The following is a 20,999-nucleotide window of genomic DNA, read 5'->3' on the forward strand; positions in this document are numbered from 1 at the left end:
GAAGACTTGCATAGCTCATTAAGAATTAGGGCCGGGTTAAGTCTAGAGGTGAAAAAATAAGGCCTGACGAGGGACTTGAAACATAGTAAAGGTGAAAACAGATCAGCTCCACTTAGTTTCTAGTAAGAAGCCCTAGCACACAGTCAACACTTCATAATGCTTTTCCTATTCATTTTTTCATGCAATAGGAGGAAGATGCAGAAAGGCAGATATGAGTTTTGATGAGATTTCCTAACAGAGAGATCTAAAACTAGAGTGGGCTGGAAGCTAGGGGTCTTTCCCCTCAATTGATATCTCCAGTGAAGTCTAGATGTTCACTTGATGGGTATATTGTAAAGGAGATTTTCTTCAGGTATGGGTTGTACTAAATGGCCTCTGAAGTCCCATTGACTTCATTGACTTGGATTCTTTGAAGCCTTAATTTGCTTTCTCTGAGATTGTTCATCAGCCTGGTTGCCTCTGATGTCCCATCTAAATTTGAGATTCTGTGATCTCACTATACCACACTGCCACATTCATTTAATACAGAGCTTCAGACAACTCTTTAAGATGTTGTAGAAAAATTGCTGATCTAGATCTGTGGAGGAAGTTTCCACACTGGAAGTTTCTCACACTAGTGAAATTACCGAGGTCTCCCATCCCTCCACAAAAAATACTGTACATTAATTGAGTTATCATGGTTTTATTAATGTAAACTGTTATTATTGGCCTTTCTCTTCACTTAGAAGTAGGGCTAAGTTTTGCGTAAGGAACAGTAACAATGGTTTTTGGTGACAGAAATGGAGAAATTTGCATTAAAGAATAATAGGAAATGAGGGCAGCAAAGAAAGGAAACAAGTTGGTGAAGGACACTGAAGATGAGTTCGGTGGCCAGCCGTTGGATCTGACCCAATGGCAGCCAGCACTGTGGGTTTTCTAAGAAAAGAGTGACATGATGAAAACAGCCTGTGAGGAAGATTGTTCTAGCAGCTGTGTGTAGGATGGTTTGGAGGAGGGAGGATCTGGAGGCAGTAAAGTCAATGGTGAGGCTGTTGCAATAGTCTGACCACAATGTGATGAGGTCCCAAACTCTAAGGCATTAGCTGTGGAAAGGAAAAAGAAGGGTCAGATCTGACAATGAGAACAAGACAAAAAAAAAAAGGAATTGTCAGCCATAGTAATCAACTGGATGTTGGGGCAAATATGGAGGAACCAAAAGTAACCTCATTCAATGATAAAATTGGATGCAACCATATTGGATTTATCCCTCTTCATAATGGTTACAGATTCCCCCTGTTTGGGAACCTTCTGCCAAGGATAGTTGATCCTTGCTTATATAAAGCGCTAATTCCTTATTAGAAGGAACCATTTAAAAAAAAAAAAGGGGACCACATTGTCCAGACAAATGTCACATCTGCAGAGGATTACTGACAACTCTATGTGAGGAAATAACAATAACTCATAATTTAGCCCAGATAAGCCTAGTGATAAATAGATAAGCTAACTGAGATTCGAATTATGAATGCATTTATGAAATCAAAATTCATCCTTTTCATCAAGGATGAATATCCATCTTTGAAGTAAGTGCTGAAAATGTTTCTATCTCCATCTTACAAATGGGGAAACTGAGACTCAGAGAAGCTAAATGACTAGCTGTCACTCTGGGCAAGACCCCTCATCCTTAGTTCCCTCATCTATAAAACAGGGATAATAAAGGTTGCTTTGAGAATCAAATGAAATGATGTGTATTTAGGATGCTACATAAATTCAAGCTGTTATTATTATAGCATGGTCACAACTATTCAGTGTTGGAGCCAAGACTCCATCATATCCATTTATTAGTATATCAGAGACACTCCAGTATTTTATTCCCATGGATTCATTCCCAGTTGAATAACATCTGTTAAAATAAGATTAACCCCTCTTGCAATCTCAGAATGCCCCCACAGTGTACAAACAATGAATTCAAATGGCATCCCTTATATAGTATATCATAATAACAGGAGACAGGCTGTGAGATCAGCAAGAAGGATTTAAAATTAAAAGAATTTTCTGACTGTAAGGTTTTGTAAGAGAAATTAGATTACTGAAGTAGATCATGGAATCTCCTTTTCATAAGGTCTTAAGGTGAGGCTAGACACCTTTTGTTCTTGAAAGACATAAGTGAAAGATAACATGGTGAAATGGAGAGAGAACTGGATCTGGAGTAAGGAAAATGAGTTCAAATCCCACCTCAGACGCTTACTAGCTTTGTCATTCTGGGAAGGCCATTTAGTTTGTCTGAGCCAAAGTTTTATCATCTATAAAATGAGGGGATTGAACTAATGACCTCTGAGGTCCCTTCCAAAGATGTATGAGTTTGGGTTTTTTATTTAATTTAGTGATGCAAAGGGGAAAAAGTCACCCATAGAAGCAATTCAGGAATCTACCCATCCAAACCAGTATTAGACTGATCTGTCATTGAAACAAAGCCTGGGTTTGTTAAGTGGCAGGGCACTGGAGCGTACCAATCAATCTCAATGGATGGAAGCCAGAATGATGTGCTAGGAAGGTTACTTGGAGAGGCTCTTACATTAGAGAAATGATGGTTTTCATTGATTTCTGGGTTTTGAGATCAATTTTGTATTTTATATACATGTACTTGGAGCCATATACTTTTGTTATTAGAAATTGTCCAGTATTAGAAAATAGAAAGGTAAGAACAAGAAGTAGTTTTAAAATCATTTTGAGAATCATACCTGAGAATCGAATCATGGAGAGAGTAAAGCCAGATTAATTTTGTAGCAGCTGTGGAAACCAACGGGACCATCGAGTTATATTTCTAGGAGAGTTGTTGTTGTTGTTATTTTAATGGGAAGACAACACCAGGATTGACTTTTCCTAACATCTGGTGTTTTATATTTCAAAGATCACTGCTTGTTTTTAGAAGAAAACCTTTTTTTAACCTTATTTTGCATTTCTCTCAGAATGTTTCCTTCTCTCTCCTTTTTCATTTCCTTTCAGGATGATGGCCTCCCTGAGAATGAACATCAGCTGTCAGTAGCTGGAAAGATAAAGAAGCATTTCAACACAGGCCCCAAGCCCAACAGCACAGCAGCCGGGGTTTCTGTCATAGCAGTAAGCATCTGAAATACACAACTATAACATTTTAAAAGGAGCCTGAGAGACGGGCTCTCCTAAGGAGACTACTCCACCAGTAGACATCAGATTAGGTCATTTCTTTAGACAGCTCTAGCACTGAATGCAACAGAGGAGATTCTGGTTTCTGAGATGTATTGGATACTTTTGCAGATGATTTTTCCCTGTGAGGCACATCATTATCCAACATTTCCAGGGTGTCCTGTAGTATATAGCCATTTTATAATTCATTTTTAAGCAAAAAAAAAAGTCTCCCCCACACTGGACTTTCCACCAAGATAAGCTTTTTGGCTGGAAGGATTAGTTCATGATGTCTTTCTGCCAAGACCCAAAGGGGTGAGAAGGAAGCTGGGTGAGAGGACATTGCAGGGAGAAACTAGAAAAAAAAGGAAAAACTCACTAGAGACTATAGTCTGCATTTATTCAGGCATAAATGTAGACTGAAATCCAATAGAATGTTTGTGCAGTCAAATTTTCGGTGAAAAAACTCAAATGCTGTGAACACCAAAAGGAGTCCCAAGTGGCTTGTTGCTACTTATAAATTGTCATTCTTATGGTTGAAATTCTTTTAGCGTTTACCATTTTTGAATGCTGCCATGCAAGAATTTTTTTTTCCTTTTGCACTTTTAGATATACATGACACACAATTTGATAGCAGCTCTAGGCAAAGATTAAATTGGACAGAGAAACGAGAAAACTTCATACTTGCTTGTGTCACATTCTAGTATAAATATAGTCAAGTCCCAAATTATTGGAATTTCTAACATTTCCTATTTAAAAAAAACTTTTTAATTTCAGTGGCACATTCAGTATGAAAATAAACACTGATGTGTTTTTCCTTTCCTGGGATGATACATAGGAAAGAAGTTGATAGCATGATATGTTAAGTTTGAGAGTATGCGTGCTCCTGAACAGTGCCCATTTTCGTAAGAAGAAGCTTGAGTTCTTAAATACATCTCTGGGTGTTTTTAACTTTTAAAAATTCTCCTTCTTCATCTTCAGTACAATGGTTGAGCATGAGATAAAGTTAAAGAAAATGAAATACCACACTAAACACGAGTCTTCCCATATCTGATTTCTACTCAGTGTTTGTTCCAAGCTTCCATCAATTGCAGATGGCACATATGTACACTTTCTCATCCTGTTCCCACTTTCATGTTTCTCAGCTCAACCCCTTCAATGGTGGGTTAAATCAGCATGAAGTAAACTTAACTCAAGGACTAAATCTGGCTCTTAAGGGCGAACTGGTTGTACTGAAGAAATGCATACTCCTCAGATGATCCCTCAGTATTACAAGGATTTCAGATTTTCAAGCTATGCTTCTTACCTTTTCATTTTAGTTTTTCATAAAAAAAATTTCCTTATTGCAGAAGCAAATTGTCCCTCTTGTTTTCTGTGCTCCTCAGCTTTCCGTCTTTACCTAGTATTGTCGATATATTTTTTAAAATAATTTTAAAATGATGTCCATAATAATTCTCCCAGCATTGAAATTTTGCATAACCATAACCATTGTTCATTTGAAATGTGAGCCTATTTACTCCAAACTGTTTGATTCCAAAAATTTTCTTTTCATATGGGCCATTAGCTCATTTTTCCATGAGAAATACTATTCCACTGCTCTTTCAAAGGAATTTCAGCTTCTAGAAATGATGCTTTTCATTGCCTGTTTTTTCTTTCAGTTTCTTTTCCATTTTGTTTGGTTTCTTGGTAAACCTTCCTCAGTTGTTCACAGTAGTAATGGCAGTTTTGTAATGTGTAAGGATACCAGTATATCTATTCTATTGACAGACAAAGAACTAATAGGGTGGAATGGGAACTTCCATTTTTTGTTCAATCTGGAGAAATTCTGGACCCTTGTCCACAGAGATTTACTAAACATCCAGATAAGTGGGGTATAAACACAACACAGGTTTACTATAAAAGAGTCCTGGGTACCCTGACATAATTTTTTCCAAATATTATAAAATTAGTGTGATTATAGTTAAATACCAATTTATCAGTTTGTCAGCAAAGAACACTCAGATTACAAACTTTTCCAAAGGGAAAGTATACTTATAAGTTGCAAATAGGTTGGGCAATGCTGAGTAAGAGTGATACACTTAAACAGTTTTAAATTATACATAATTATTATAACTTAAAGCTTCTTTTAAAATAATCTTCTACTAACATCTACAAATTAATAGAAGTCCTTTGGAGAAAACCAGTTTAATATTTTTAAAAGCATATTACAAAGTATTGGTGTAAAGCTCCATGGCTATTTTTAAGAAAAAGAGAATACCAGACAGAACTCATATATTTATGTGCAATCCTATAAGACACTTAGCCATGTCTGTATGCTGGGTGCTAATAGTGAGTATATCAGATAGGCTTTTCTCCTCCCATACATATGTAAACAGTCATAATGTATATTTCAGAGTAGGTATAGGCAATATGACTAGGATTGGAAAAATTCTTTTCTGGTGTAGCATTGGGTGAGCCAATGAATTCTTTAAACCAGCTTTCCCTTTTTGGAAGAGGTTAACCTATCTCAGAGGGTGGTATAAGGAAAAAGTATCCTAAATATGAACTACTATCCAACTAAAATGAAAGCATAATCTGAAAGGAGCAATGCGTTAGTAATGCAGTTCCCCCATCATTTATTTAGCAACCATTATGTGCAAGGTGCTGTGTTTAGTTCTAGAAATTAGTATAATATAATTGGAAGGCAGAATATGTGTTCTTTGCTAGTGGTGATTTAATAAGTCCCATTTGATATTGAATTTATAATATATTTTATTCTGTTTGTCCTTGGAAATGGGCATAGGGAGGTTTTTTAAATTTCATTAGTGTGGTTCCCCATGCCCTCCACCAATAGGAGATGCAGTTCATCTGTAATCGATAGCTTTAGACAGCTTCATGAGACGTTGAAAAACTCAGTCACTTAATAGAGTGTTGTCAGTGGCAGAATTCAAACCCAGCTCTTACTGACTCCAAGGCCATTATACTATGCTACCTCTCACAATTTAATTATTAATCTAGCTAAATGCTGAGAAGTTCCCTCTTGGCTCACTGTTAACTTCTTTTTAATAGATTTTTCCATGGATTTCAGCATAAAGATATTTATTCAGAATCTATTAAGTAGCTTTGAACCTAAATGGAATGTCTAGTATGGCATAGCCTTTCCCTGACATTTATTCATTGCCAACAATTTTTAGTAAAATCTCCAGTATCATTGTATTGATTTTCTACAAATTATACAACTTAGTCCTAAATGTCCTCAACCCATTCACTCCCCAAGTATCTTTTTTCTTAGGTTAGGGCATACTGGTCACAACTTTCCTAGAAATTATTACTTTAACTCTTTAAAGTGTCAGTAGGAAAAGACAGCAGTCTAAGGTGATTATTGGTTTTAAAAAGAGAGAGAGAGAGAGAGAGAGAGAGAGAGAGAGAGAGAGAGAGAGAGACAGAGAGAGAGAGAGAGAGAGAGAGAGAGAGAGAGAGAGAGAGAGAGAGAGAGAGCGAGCGCTGAGATAATGTGGACAAAACCAAGGATGATGAAGCCCTTTCAAATGCCACATGGTTGAAGACTGTGTCATTATTTTGCATCCCCAGCACCTTGCACATAGTAGACACATAGTAAATAATCACTGAATTGAATTGGAGGGGTGGAAAAGAATGTTTCCCCAAAAAAACTGAATTGGTGCCTTTAATTTTGACTGGTGCCTCTCGTCCCTAAGTTAGAGATTTATTTACCATTTTTCTATTTGGAAAAAGCTGTTTATAAAACAATAGAAATTTTTTTTTTACTCTGTGAGCATATTTCTTCTGTAGGGCATGAAGTAAAGGGGGACCCAGATAACCTTTGCAATAAATATACCTTGGTATTCAAGGAAGCCATTCATTTCATGAGCACAGTTAATTAGGTGTTCCGGCTTCCCCGCTGTTAGTCTTTCTTGTTTGTGTGGTTAAACTCTTGGTGTTTTTTTTTTCTTCCTTCCTTATTAAGACCAAAGAAAAGACTAATTCCATGAGTTTCAATTGTATGAAAGCCCGTGATATTAGCTAGGGGAGCAGTGACCGAGACTGAGGCCCACAGGAGCCAGGTAGCATATTTCAGAGGGGAGAAGCTGCCCCGATAGCTTCAGGTCAGACAGTGACTCCGGGGAACCGCTGGCTGCCCTTCCTCACTGATGCCACTTTCTGCCTCCCAGCCCCAGACGCCATTGTCTGGAAAAGGGACACTCACAGCCTTCCCAAGGAGTTAAGCTTTGACAGAGCAAAACAAAAGACCAGGGAGGGGGAAACAAAGGGTTATTAAAATGCAATCTGGGGACGTAGACTAGAATTGGAGATGACGTTTTAACAGTGGACTTTTCTTGGGGAAAGGGAGGAGAGGCCGAAGGTTTTATTAGATTTGCTGAGCTTGGTGGAGGACCTATGACAAAGCTGTCTCTTTCAATTTATCCTTCCTCAGTTATTGTTGTTTATCATCTTAACCTCTAATCTCCATAGTACCTAAAAGAAAATATTTGAATTTTGCTTATGCAAATAGGATAGTTCAGGCTATTTGAACAAACCTCTACTAATCAGCTAAAAGAATGCCTCCAATAAAGGAGAGAAAGGCTGCTTCGTCCCTTCTCAGTGGGCTCACATTGTGCCTTAGTCGGCCAGTAGATGGCAATAAAGAACTAGCTCTCCCCCTAGCTACAAGCTATGAAGCCATCTCATTTTTCCCAACAGGAAGTGTCCTTTGAATTTTTCTAAATGAAACAAAGTGTACTCTTTTTTAAAATTTAAGCTTAAATCTTACACTTGTACCGTGGACACTAGATAAATTGTAATTTATAGTCAACATGCTAAATGCCCACCATGGCATGACTAGCACTGGTATCTAAGCATATTTTTTAAAATATCTTTGTGAATTTCTAGTTGAAAACTGTCATCAGCATTGCACCAATACTACATTTTAAATAAAGCATGCAGGAGCTTTTCTCTAAGGAAAAGAAATGGAAGCTATTGCCTGTGAAGACTTGGAGGAGGAGGGGAGAATAGAGCCAGAATATTTTTGTTATGAAATACTTTTTCATGAAAGTGGTTTGTTGCTTACTAACTACTGGCCCAGTTGCTAGGCTGTTGTTATTGGAGGATCAATGACTCTTAACAAAAAATAAGCCCCCCAAACAGACTGCTTTAAATAATATGCATACATAGATATACCTTAATGGACAAATGCTTTCTTTTGTCCTTTTTGTCCCAGGGAAAATGTGGTGAATGTTTTATGTTGTAACTTTGGACTTCAAACTATTATTCAGATTCAGGTATAAAGGAGAGGCTGTTAGTTATGGCCAAGTAGCCCTGCTTTTGAAAGTTAATACTAAAAGGAAGGAGAAAAGAAAGAAATTTGAGTTACTATTATCGATGGGGCTCCAAAATCCGATTCTCTATATCATTTCACCTTCCATGATTATGAAATAGTCTAATTTAAGCCGTGTGTGTATATGTGTGTGTGTGTGTGTGTGTGTGTGTGTACGCTGTTGTCTTAGGTGGGCTAGAGCTGATTTCTTTATTAAAGTTCCTCATTTAATTAGAAGATATGATTTTCCATTCTCTGCCCATACTGAAGAGCCTTTGATATATTTTCAAGTGAGAGTTACGTTATTAGATATTCAAATGAATGTGCTATGAGTACCTGTTTTAGGAACTATTTCAATTCAGAGTAATTGGTTTCCAATTTACCAGTATGTATAGAAGAGGTTAGTTCGTTTGGTTTTTTTTTTTATTTCAAATGTATAGATTGAGCATGTTAGCCAGCTTTCTGATATGAACAATACTAAATATGCTCACTAAATGAGGAACGGCTTGGTCTGGAGTCTTGATTCTTTAGCACAATGTCGATCCACTGAGTTGCCCCATTTCTCTCTGCTCAGCTGGACCACGGGTTTACCATCAAGAGATCAGGGTCTTTGGACTACTACCAACAACCAGGAATGTATTGGATAAGGTATGAGATGGTGCAGCTCCAACAGTCAGTGTTTCCATGGCAACGTGCTGGCAGTCTCCATTAACCAGTTCCTTGAGTGGATAAACATGCTTTTGATTTGTTATCCAGTCCATATGCTGCTTTATCAGTTTCATTTTAATCTTGATTGAGATGCCACACCCCCTCATTCCTTTTCTTCACCCATTATTCACACTGACATTGCCAGCTTTCTTTCCATTGCACATGCTCAGTATCAATTTTCCTTCCTGTTAAAAGGACAGTATATTTAGTGTTAACACCAAAGCATTTTCCCCTCCGTTACTGGTTAAAGCATCTGTTTGTGATGCTCTTCGGTCATTTAACAAACGGAGGAGCAGGAGTGCCTTAGTCTATCTTCTTCTCTTCTTGTACAAAATGTAGAATTATATACTGTCATTTTAAAACCATCAAGCACAATCTTTACCGTAGACTGAACAATGCATTTGCACATTTAGTACTAGAAGCTCCTCAAAGTACAATGAGTTATACGATGCATTGTGTGTATTGGTAAGCTTGTGTTTTTCAAACCCTCCACATTTTTTGTTACCTTTTTTTCCTTTTGAAAACCCTCTGTGTAGTAGCTATTGCATGATTTTTATTTGAACATTTTGTAACTGTCAGGGGTTGATTATTTTAGGTGACTTGATCTTCTCAATCAAAGGGGACTATGGGAGGTATTAACTTCTTTTTTTTTTTTTTGACTGGGTTAAGAATTCTACCGAGACAGATATTCTTAGGATCATTTTCCATGCCAGGCAGCTAGCTCTGGCATTTCCTTCAAGGGGCTATTTGCTATTTATGTTCCTTTAAGTGGTCCATGAGGAGGACTGGCTTTTGATAGCTTGAGAAACTAAATGAGAATCCCTAGTGAATATCATTCTCCTGCACCTCTTTTAAATGGAAGTGGAAGGATATCCATAAAAAACTATATAATGTCTAAGTTCAGTATGAAACGTTCCACCAGTTTTGTATTTCTGTAGCCAAATAGCATCTTCAATGTTTGCAGGATTGTTGTAATCTGCCTGACCTCTTTTCACCAATTAGACTACAACAGTCTCACCTAAAAATAGCAGCCCCTGCTATCATTATTACCTACAAGTGATTACTGCCAACTTTCCCTCCAAAATTAGACAGTTTAACCAGGGTACTTCGAAGAACGATAAAAGGCTTTTTTGACAGACAATCTGAAAAACACTCCAGTCATGCCTACTTCATAATTTAAAGCAAAAGAGACACAATAATCTTTTTTCCATTGGTCTTACAATGAAGTGTTATCTGCCCCTCATGGGCTAATGTGCCCATATGTCAACGCAGTCTTTAGTCAGCGGAGTGAAGTAGCTTAAATAGATGTGAGGAGAGCGTTGCTTTAAACCATTTTTGTTTTCTGGTGAATTCAATTGTGAGTTCGCTATGCTCCATCCCTATTTCTTTTAACTTGATACTGGGAAAAATAACATATCTGTGTTTAACTACACCTCATTTCCCTCAAATGCATTAACAACACATAAGAGAGAAATAGACAGTTCATTTAAAAGAGGAGTGTACAACCACTGTTGAGAGAGAGAAAGAGAGAGAAAGAGAGAGAGAGAGAGAGAGGGAGAGAGAGAGAGAGAGTTGGTATATATTTTTATGACCAAATGTGTAGATAGAAATCTTCCTAGTTCCAGAGAGAGTATAAGCTTCTAGCATCTGAAAGTCAGTATTAATAACCAAGCATGGTGTGCTGTTTCTAATAGATCTTTAGCAGCACCTCAATTTGGGATTAGGAGGGGGAAGATGAAGGGCAGGAGGAAGTCACCCAGGAAATAAATAAATAGTATAATATAGAAGAGGCCATTTGACTAAAATGCTTGTAATGATTTCCATCAGCTGACAAAATGACATATCCTTGAATAATGGACTGGAGCAGATGGGTGATAATCTCTTTTTTCTACCATACATAAACTGCTCGGTTTTCCAGCTGGGGGCAGTAACAACAATGTTTATAGTTAATGCTGTTCTGAACAGTGCACCCAGTGTGTAAAGCTAAATTGGGAAAATGATGCTAAAAACTCATGGGCAAATATGCTTAATTAGGAAGTTTTATAAGGCTGTTTAGCCACAGAGCTAACGCTGGATGGGAACTGATTGCAAATGCTTGCCTTTTATCTCGATGGAAGTGGGAGCATTTGTCTAACCACCATGGTAGCCAACTTTCTAACATAAACAATCATTACAGTAAGAACATTTTCACTCAGTGATTGTTATGTTTACAAGTGCTCATGGCTGTTGTAGACTTCTATAAGCAAAACACCAGGGAGTTCATTCCTACTCTTTGATAAACAGCTCACATCACTGCACATGGTGTGCAATCATCTCCTCTGTATGCCCAGAATTTGAATTCTCCCCTCATTTACTTGTTGGTAGATGCAGGGGAGAACCATTTCCCTCTTTTTCTGCCTAATCCTGCTCCTTAATGGAGCACCTGGCATTGTTTCGTGTTGGGAGCTGGGTGAGGCTTAACTGCAGTATATAACTCCTCAAATTAACCCCAGAGACCTTTCTTCTCCTGCTCACAGGCTAGACATCACCCCTGTAATGAGTTTCTTGTCCCATCTCTGGACTTTCAATGTTGAAATTGCCACCATGTTCCAGGGCTGTGGAACCACTAGAAGAGAAAACATTTTTGTTCTGTTACATTTTCCCCTTACTGAAAATATTCCTCTCTCCAGAGAGAGAAAGAGAGAGAGAGAGAAGAGAGAGAGGAGAGAGAGAGAGAGAGAGAGAGAGAGAGAGAGAGAGAAGTAGTCGCACACATTTATATATCTCAAGTAAAGCTGACACTGTGGCAGGTGGTGTAGCCTGGTAATGGAGTGGTGTTATAATGCACAGTGTCTTCAGCATGCAGAACAGCAAAAATACTAGAATCTAGCAACCCAATTAAATAAAGCAAATACAAAAATAAGACATAGACAGAACCACTAAATAAGATCAAAACATTGATGTTAACTCAATTCCCAAACATATCTCCAGCAAAATGTGTGTCTTATATTAGTGGATTATAGTAAAATACAATTGGTGAGGCTGGGCTAGAGCAATAGTGTGTCTTTTTTGTGAGGCTATTAAATGTTGTCATGCTCTGTTGTTAAAAGGTATGGATGGGGTCAAGAAAAAAAACCACATCTTACCCCGTGCAACTTTTAAAGAGTGGTTCTCGTAAAGCAGCGTGACTTTGCAGCTTTACAAAAGAACAGATCTGTGGCCAGCTCTGTTGCCAGCTATTGGACATCCAATCCCTAGTTGCAAAGTTGCAGTGAACTATTTGCTTTGGACTTCTTTAGCTCTTTAGGAAAGGAGCTCCCTGCTGAATGTCAGGGCATTGCTGGAAAGACAGATGCCTCTGCAGGAGCACGGGCACTTCCCAATCTCCCTCCACAGGGACTTAATCTGTAACAGGAAGTTTGGGGCTTTAATCTTGGCTCCCTGGAAAATGGAGAGTCGGAAGAGACTGGTGGGGGCCGCTGCTTTCTAAGGAAGCATTAACTTTCAAAGCCAAATTATGGCTCTAGACAAAGTCTCAAGATGGAGAGAAATGTTTAGTTTTGCAGCTGTGCCTTGACACTGAAGAGCAAGTTATTGGACTGAGATGCCTAGAGGGGTCAGAAGCACCATTTATTGCAACTTGCAGGGCCTTGAATGTTCAATAAAAGAAATGCTGGAATGGTGAGACATCTGCATTGCATTTTAACAAATCAAACAGGTTACTCACAATTTTCTGAGAGCCCTTCTTTATAGGGATCCCAGTAATTTGAAGATGTCTTTTCTTTGAATTGTGTGTTGCTAGGGCCAATCAGTTGCCATGGGAATCCAGTTCTTAATCCTTTGGGCGTAAGTACTATGTATGTGAAAATACTGTGTTTTTTTCTGAGATTCTTGATCATCTATTATTGATTCAAAATTGCCTAGAATCTTCTGTGATTTTCAGCTGTGGATCAAACTTTGCTTTCTTCTCTCACATTTAAAAGGCAAATGTAAGATTTTTTTTATTATTTATTATTTTACATTTTTTAACATCCACAGAAATAGCTTGTCTACTGACACAACAGAGCCTGTATCATAAGTGTTCTTGTAGGAAAAGCTCATCATGTTATCATTATGAAATGAGAGTAGCAATGCCAGAGAACATGTCCATAGAAATTAGAATACTGTCATTTCATTAGAGAACTTTTTGCTGCCTCTTTTTAAGTGAAACCTAGATTTCCCCTGGGGGTACTACATCCCTTGCAACTCTCCAGGTTACTCCTTGTTCTATTTTACGAGACTTACAGGCAGGAGAAAGGGTTGACATACTTTCTCATTCCCTAAAGGCATATTCACACCATTTTCCCCTAAATAGGCTTTCCTCTTTCAAAATTCATGTAATTAATGCACCCTCTTCCCCCCTTCTTTGCTGCTATCATTTGCCAGCCTCTAGGTTAATATCTCCCCTTCTTCAGTGACTTGAGCACACAGATAATATTTTCTTTCTAGCCTATCCCCTCTCTGTCTCATTCCCTATCATCCTACAGAATGTCAAACTTACATTGGTGACCATTCTTACTATGCTTATTCTCATAACCACTCATCCTCTTTGATTCTAACAGCCATTATCTCCAGCCCACCTTAGCCACACACCAGCATGTTTATGCCTGAGACCTTACCATGAATCGTAAGTATTCCTGCATACTACAATACCCCAGGATTCTGAGCTTTTCAATTTGGTTCTCTGACCAAAACTACTACTTCTACCTCTACCGCTCCTTCACTCATATTCCCTGTTCTTCTCCATCATAGTAAACCGCTGGTACTTTCCTGTTATCCCAGGCTATCTTCCCTACTCTGATTTTCCCTACTAATTTTTAATCTTACTGTCAACTATTTCAGTGATCTAGTGGACAGCCAGTCTAGAATTGCTTACCTCCTTGTCTTTCTGCCATTCTTAATTTACTCATCTTTAATCTACCATCCTATCACTAGTCCATGCCCACTTAAAACTACTGCGTCTTGCTAGAGAAAGTCACATAGTCAGGCTGATTTTATCCTTTCTAAATTGATGCTGTAGAGCCTCAGCTAGACCCCTGTTGCTGCTCAGCAACCCTATTTATTACTACTACTCTTATTAAATACTTAAAATGTATTTAAAATTATAAATGTATTTGTGTAGCTGTATACTAAATTCTAATAAAGATAATAATTGCCAGCATTTATACAATGCTTTAAGATTTCCAAAACATTTCACATAGATTATCTCATTTGAACTTCACAACCCTATGAAGTAAGGCATTGTTATTATTCTTATTTTACAGAGAGGAAACTGAGGCTGAAAACGGTTAAACAGCTTGCACACAGGGTTACACAACTACTAAGTGACAGGCAGGATTCAAACTCAGGTCTTCTTGACTCTAAGCCCAGTATTCTATCAGCTATACATGTGGCTGCCTATCTCCTTCCTCACACCCATAGTTCCAAGCCTCCCATCCCACCTCCTCCTTAGACATTCATATCAAGTGACTGCATGTCCTCCTTTACCGAGATCAAGATCTTTCTGTGTAAGCTTCCACAGCAACACTGATTAAAAATCAAATGCTTTTACCCGTCTGTCCCTCCTTCCCTCCCATCTCAAAGGAAGAGGAGTTCTTACTCTTTGCCAAAGCCAAATTGTATCCCCTAACACCTCCTCCGCTAACTAGCTGCGTCAATACTTCCTTCTCTCAAGAATCACTATCCTCATCTGTCAGCAAACATGCAACATTATAATGAAGAAACCTTCCCTCGGTTCTTCTGTTCCTTTAAACTAGTAGACAAACAGTCAGCAAGTATTTATTAAAGGACCTGCCATGTACAAAGCATTTCAAAAGGTGCTAGAGATCCAAGTCCAAAGAATGAAACAATTGCTGCTCATAAGGAGTTTATATTTCTAATTCTGATATGTCTAAATAGATATATAAGTATCAACGGCATAAATATGAAGTGAATAAATATATACAACGTAATTAAACACAAAGTGTTTGGGAAGGCACTAGCAGTTGAGGACATCAGGAAAGGCTTTATGTAGAAAATGGTCCTTTGAGCCACAGCTTAAAGGAAGAAAGAGACTCTATGAACTAGAGGTAAAGAGGGGCTGAAATCTAGGCATGTGAAATGGCTACTGGCATGGGAGGGGGATTAGAGCAAAAGTTAGTTTGGCACATGGAGGGCTTTAAATAGAAGGGGAGGGGGAGGCTGTTTGTTTACTCTGCGGGGAATAGGAAGCCACTGGATTTGATGAAATAAGGAAGTAATAGGATCAGATCTATGCTTAAGGAAAATTAGCAATAGTGTGTAGCATGGACAGGAGTAGGGAGGAATTTAAGTCAAGGAAATCTATTAGAAGACTGTTTCAATAATCCAAGTGAGAGGTGATAACCACCTGAACTAAAGTGGTAGCTGTGTAAATGGAGAGAACAGAATGATGGAATGTTGTAACTGTAAAAACAGCCAGATTTGACAAATGATTGCATATATGAGGTTCAGAAGAGTAAGGAGTCCAGGAAAATACCAAGGTTCCAAACCCAAGAGGCCAGAAAGATGGTGATACATTCAGCAGAAATAAAGAAGTTTAGAGTAGGAGAGGGTTTGGGGAGGGGGATATTAATGAGTTGAGTTTTGGACACATTGAGTTTGAGATATCTGGGACATTCAAGTTGAAATGTCTAATATGCAGTTGTTCCTGTGAAGCTGAAAGTCAGAGGAAAAACTGGGTCTAGATATGTAGATCTGGGAGTTATCTGTATAGAGATGATAGTTAAACCCATGGCTGTTGATGAAGTTATCAAGATAGAGTGTGTAGAAAAGGTTACCAAGAAAAGAGGGCTAAGGGCAGAACTTTGGGGAATATCTACACTTAGGAGACATGGCATGGATGATGAATCAATAAAAGAGAATGTGAAGAAGTGGTCAGAGAAGTAGAAGGCAAAATAGGAAAGAACAGTGTTATGAAAACCCAGAGAATAGTGTCAGATGTATTAGGTAGATCTAGAATGTTGGCTGGGAAAAGACCATCAGATTTGGCAATGAAGACCTGGCTGATAACTTTGGAGCAATTTCAATGGAACGATGAGGTCAGAAGCCGTATTACAAAAGGTTAAGAAATGAGAGGAGAGGAAATGGAAGCCATAAGTACAAATTTTTCCAAGAAGTTTAGCTAAGAAAGAGGTGAATGATATCAGATAATAACCTGAGGAGATGGTATGATTTAATAAAGGTTTTTTTTAAGGATGGGAGAGACTTAGGTGTATTTGAAGGCAGTAGGGAAAGAACCAGTAGATAGAGAAGCTTTGAAAGAGAGAAGAGCAGTGATCTGGGATGCAATTAGTTGAAGACAAGAAAAGATAAATATAATCAAGTATAGAGAGGTTGGCCTCAGCAAGGAAAATGGCTGCCTCATTATCAAAGCCTAGGGGAAAGGAAGAGAGAGTAAGAGATAGTGTTAAGGGGTTTTGAGATGAAGAAAATGGGAGAAAACGGAGCCTCAATTTTTTTTTTATCAACAAAGGGCAAGGTCCTTAGCTGAAAGGTGGGTTGAGGTTAGGGGACTTGTGAAGAGGGACAAAAATGTTTGGAAGAGCTTCTGTGGAGATCAAGATAGGGAATTGGTTAGAAAGGACTACCTTGATATAGTGAGGACCCAGATAGGGTTGGATCACATCAATCTATAATGTTCTTATTCAGTGTGATTGTGAGATTTAACTGCACTTGCATTCAGCAACTATTGAGTGAGAGCAGAGGAGGATGGTAGAAGCAATACAGAGCTAAAGTTTGGCAACAGATAAGTGGTGAAAGAACAAGGGGTTAAGGGATTTGAGAGCAGAGGATATATAGAGTTAAAATGGCTATTTATTGGGTTGAGATTGGAGAGGGAAGAAAGTAAAGAAGTAATACTGAGGGGTAGAGGGATTGGAGGTCTAGATGAGGACAAAGAATAGATTTAGGAGGGGTAAGGCATATGGCAAGATTATCATCAGACAGGGGAATGACATTTTCATCTTCCTTTTCACTAATACATTTTTTTTAAGCTTATACCCAGTAATTACATTTCCCTCACCACTCATTCAATCTTAAAGCCTTTGTGATATGATTTCTGCCTCTGTTACTCTAATGAAATCGCTCTCTCAAAGGTCACCAATGACCTCTTTAATATAAAATCCAATGACCTTTTCCCAGTCCTTATCCTCCTTAACTTTACTGTATCTTTTGGCATGGTTGACCACCCCCTTCTTTGTACTCTCTTTAATCACTTCTTCCTTGTCTTCTTCATTGACTCCCCTTCCTGTTCCTTATCTCTTAATGTTGGTGATCCCCAAAATTCTGTACTTTTTAATCTAAACTCTTTTCTTTGCAATCTTATCCCCTTCCATCTCTACTGGGATAGCTCCCAAATCCCCCTCATTAGCCCCGACCTCCTTCTTTACCCTCCAGGTCCACATTGCCAACTCACTATCAGATTTTTCCACCTGGATATTCTGTCACTAGTTCTAACTCATCATATTCAGAACCAAACTCATATTTCTCAAAAACAAACAATAATTCTTCATTCTGACTTCCCTATTTATGTCATAAGAACCACTATTTACTCAATTCTAGCACTGGACCCTTCAATGCTCTCTTTCCTCCCTTACCTTCCAAGTTCCAGTCAGTTGCCAGTCCTATTAATTTTATCTACTCTAGCTCTCACATTCATTGCCTCCTTTTTAGTGCCATTGTCACCATTGTAGTCCAGGTATTCATTGCAATTCACCAGGATTACTTTGAGAGCCCCCTAAATTGTCTCCCCAGCTCTAGTTCCTCCCTTCTAACATAGCCATAGTATTGAGAAAGTACTTCATTGTCCAATGATTTGATCACATTATTCCTACGCATTATTCCTACATTCATATTCTTTCGTTGGACCCTTCTTGACTACCAAATAAAGTCCTTGTCATTCAAGCCATTCCATTCCAGCATTATTTCATTCAACTCCCAACAAAGACTAATCCCTACCCTTCATGGCTGTTCTGTTCTTGTGGATCCCAGAAATTATGTAAATATCATTACCAGTGTCTGGAAAGCATATGCCAACCCCAGCTCCCACAAACACATACTACTGTCATCTTACCTTGCCTTCAAGATACAGCTCCCATGCCAACTCCTCCATGAAACCTTCCCTGATTCCTCCTTCCTGCATTAGAAATTACTCTTCCTTTTTCAGATCTTACATAAGTACCATATGGTACTTCTTTTATACACTTATAATTTGTGCCATATCATATTAAATATAAGCTCCATGAGGGTAAGGACAATGTTTCATTTCATGCTGACCCCTAAGGCTAGCTCAAGGGTCTTTAAAAGAATAGGAGCTTAATGAATGTTTATTTAAAGGCAGAGTGGTATAGTGGGTAGAGGAGTGGGATTGGAACCAGGAAGACCTGTATTCAAACCCTACCATACTCTTAGGAACTATGTGAGCAAGTCAATTAGCTTCTCTAAGGCTCAGTTTCCTTAACTGTAACATGAAGTGAAAACGAATGCCTGGACTATCTACTGCATAGGATTATTGTACAGCTCAAAGGAGATAATATATGTAAAACACTTTAACAAACTTAGCAAGACACTTAGTAAGACTTTTCTTTAAAAGCCCCATATATAAAACTCAGTTATTATTGTTAAATTTACCCTAGGGAATAAAGTAAATTAGTTGCACAGTCCAGTAGTTCTCAGTAGAGAAATTTGATGTGCACTAAAATTTTATAAGTCAAATAGCTAAGTTTTGAAAATTTGGAATTAAAGTAATCTAATCCATATCATCTATAAGAATGCTATTGTAAAAGCCATCTCTCCTGAAATCATGGCTTTGATAATTGAAACTAAAGCATCACATCCCCAGGTGATTTGTAATGTATTTTCCTTTTTAGTTTCACTAAGGATTTATGGTTATCAAAATCTCACTTCAAATAACTAAACTAAATCCTGTAAACACACATGCAAATATACTGTTGTTCAAAAGGCCCACTTCTGAAATGCTGTGTTAAAACTCTCCCGAGGCCATCTGTGCAGAAAGAAGTTATCTCACCTTCTGTGCTGTGCAGTGTTGGGCAGAGAGTCAAGAAAACCTAAGTATAAATTCCGTCTCAGATATTTACTGGCTGTGTAACTCTGGGCAAGGCACAGAAACTTTCTCAGCTCTGGTGTCATCATCTGTAAGTTAGAGACAATAATAGTATCTACCTTTTTGAGTTGTGAGTATCAAATGCGATGATGATGATGATGATGATAACAGCTAACATCATACAGTGCCTATTGTGTGCCAAGCACTGTGCTAAGCGTTTTACAATTATTATCTCATTTGATCCTCACACCAATCCTGTGAGATAGTGCTATTGTTATCCCCATTTTCCAGATGAGGAAACTGAGGCAGACTGAAGTTAAATGACTTGCTTAGGGTCACACATAGTTAAGTGTCTGAGGGCATAATTGAACTTGGGCCTTCCCAACTCTAGGCCCAGCGCTCTGAGCACCACAGAGTCACCTAGTACAAATCTTTTGTTGTTCAGTCTTTTTTCAGTCCTGTCTGACTTTTCTTGGCAGAGATACTGGAGTGGTTTGCCCTTTCCTTCTCTAGCTCATTTTACAAATGAAAAAACTGAGGCAAACAGGGTTAAGTGACTTGCCCAGGGTCACAAATCTTAAAGTACTATGTAAATACTATAGCTACTATTATTACTATTATTATTAAATTAAGAGCTGGAAGTGCCTTCTGAGGTCACCCAGTCCTAACACCCACATTTTATAGCGTAGAAAAGGGCCCAAAGAAGTGAACTGACTTGCTTGTGGCCACAAGGAGTCTTATCTAGAAAGTTACAAAGATAAGAAACTTATCTAGAATTCTAGCCCTGGTCTTCTGACTCTGAAGCCCATGTTTCTTTTGTAGTTTATACCACCTTTAGCAGTAAATGCATTCCTAAGCACTTATAAGTAAGTTGATAAGTTGTCAACTTTTAGAAATCTCTATGCCAAAGAACCTTTGGTTTACCTACTTTTATAAAATAATCCTGTTGTAATATGAGTTAAAGCCTTTAAGTTCGAATTCATGAGGTTTTTTTTAAAGCAAGGTACACAGGGTTCTTTTTGGTTTTTGTTATGAATAATAAGATAGGAACAAAATGAAAATTCCGATTTAGTTTTTAACATACTTCTAGAACACCTGATGCTCTGTGATGAAACCACTATGTGACCTTTCTTTTCTGAAGATGGGCTCAGAACCCTCCAGATATCACTAATGAAGATCAGTTACTGTCATTTTCATCATCTAATTTATGTATGTCACAAAATGATCGCATGTTTTTGCTCATTTGAGACTCTGGGTGAAGGAGGACTGTGGCTAAAAGACAGTTTTGAAAACATTGAGAAGCAGGATAAAGCTATAACCCCAAAATGACTTCTTATATAGTATCACCACTCCTGAAACTATCAAAAGAGTCAGTGGACTAATAATTCTGAATCTAGAAACCAGGTTAGAAGGTTTCTCAGTTTCGTTCTATAGAACCTCCCTGCTTACTGCATTAATGACCATTTCTATTGGAAAATTTCTATATCATTTACATGTATATACATTGTCATCCTTGGCAAGATCCCAAAGGGTGAGGGGATGGGGGAAGAAGGGGAAAGCTAGAATTTGAGTGTTCTCTTTAATAAATACACACACATATATACACACATATACATATATGTGTATGTATACATACACACACACACACACACACACACACACACACATATATATTCTTTATTCCCACTAAGTTCCCTCCCTCCCTCCAAATTTTAAGAGAAGCTAAAAGTGCTGTAAGGTCAC

General features: G+C 38.1%; 1 protein-coding gene across 4 annotated transcripts in view; it reads left to right on the top strand.

Annotated features, from left to right (window-relative positions):
- The window catches only part of DCLK1 (doublecortin like kinase 1), a 410,798-nt gene that overhangs the window by 373,600 nt on the left and 16,199 nt on the right, over positions 1–20,999 (top strand). For 3 of the 4 annotated variants that reach the window (XM_020978718.2, XM_020978717.2, XM_020978720.2), the window contains one exon: positions 2,983–3,096. In XM_020978718.2, the coding sequence (XP_020834377.1) occupies positions 2,983–3,096 (114 nt within the window). Of the gene's footprint in view, positions 1–2,982; positions 3,097–9,023; positions 9,098–20,999 lie in introns of all 4 variants that reach the window. The other variant, XM_020978719.2, reaches the window with a different exon arrangement.

Source organism: Phascolarctos cinereus, unplaced genomic scaffold (genome assembly GCF_003287225.1).
Source record: "Phascolarctos cinereus isolate Bilbo 61053 unplaced genomic scaffold, phaCin_HiC Scaffold_726;HRSCAF=1367, whole genome shotgun sequence".
NCBI lineage: Eukaryota > Metazoa > Chordata > Mammalia > Diprotodontia > Phascolarctidae > Phascolarctos > Phascolarctos cinereus.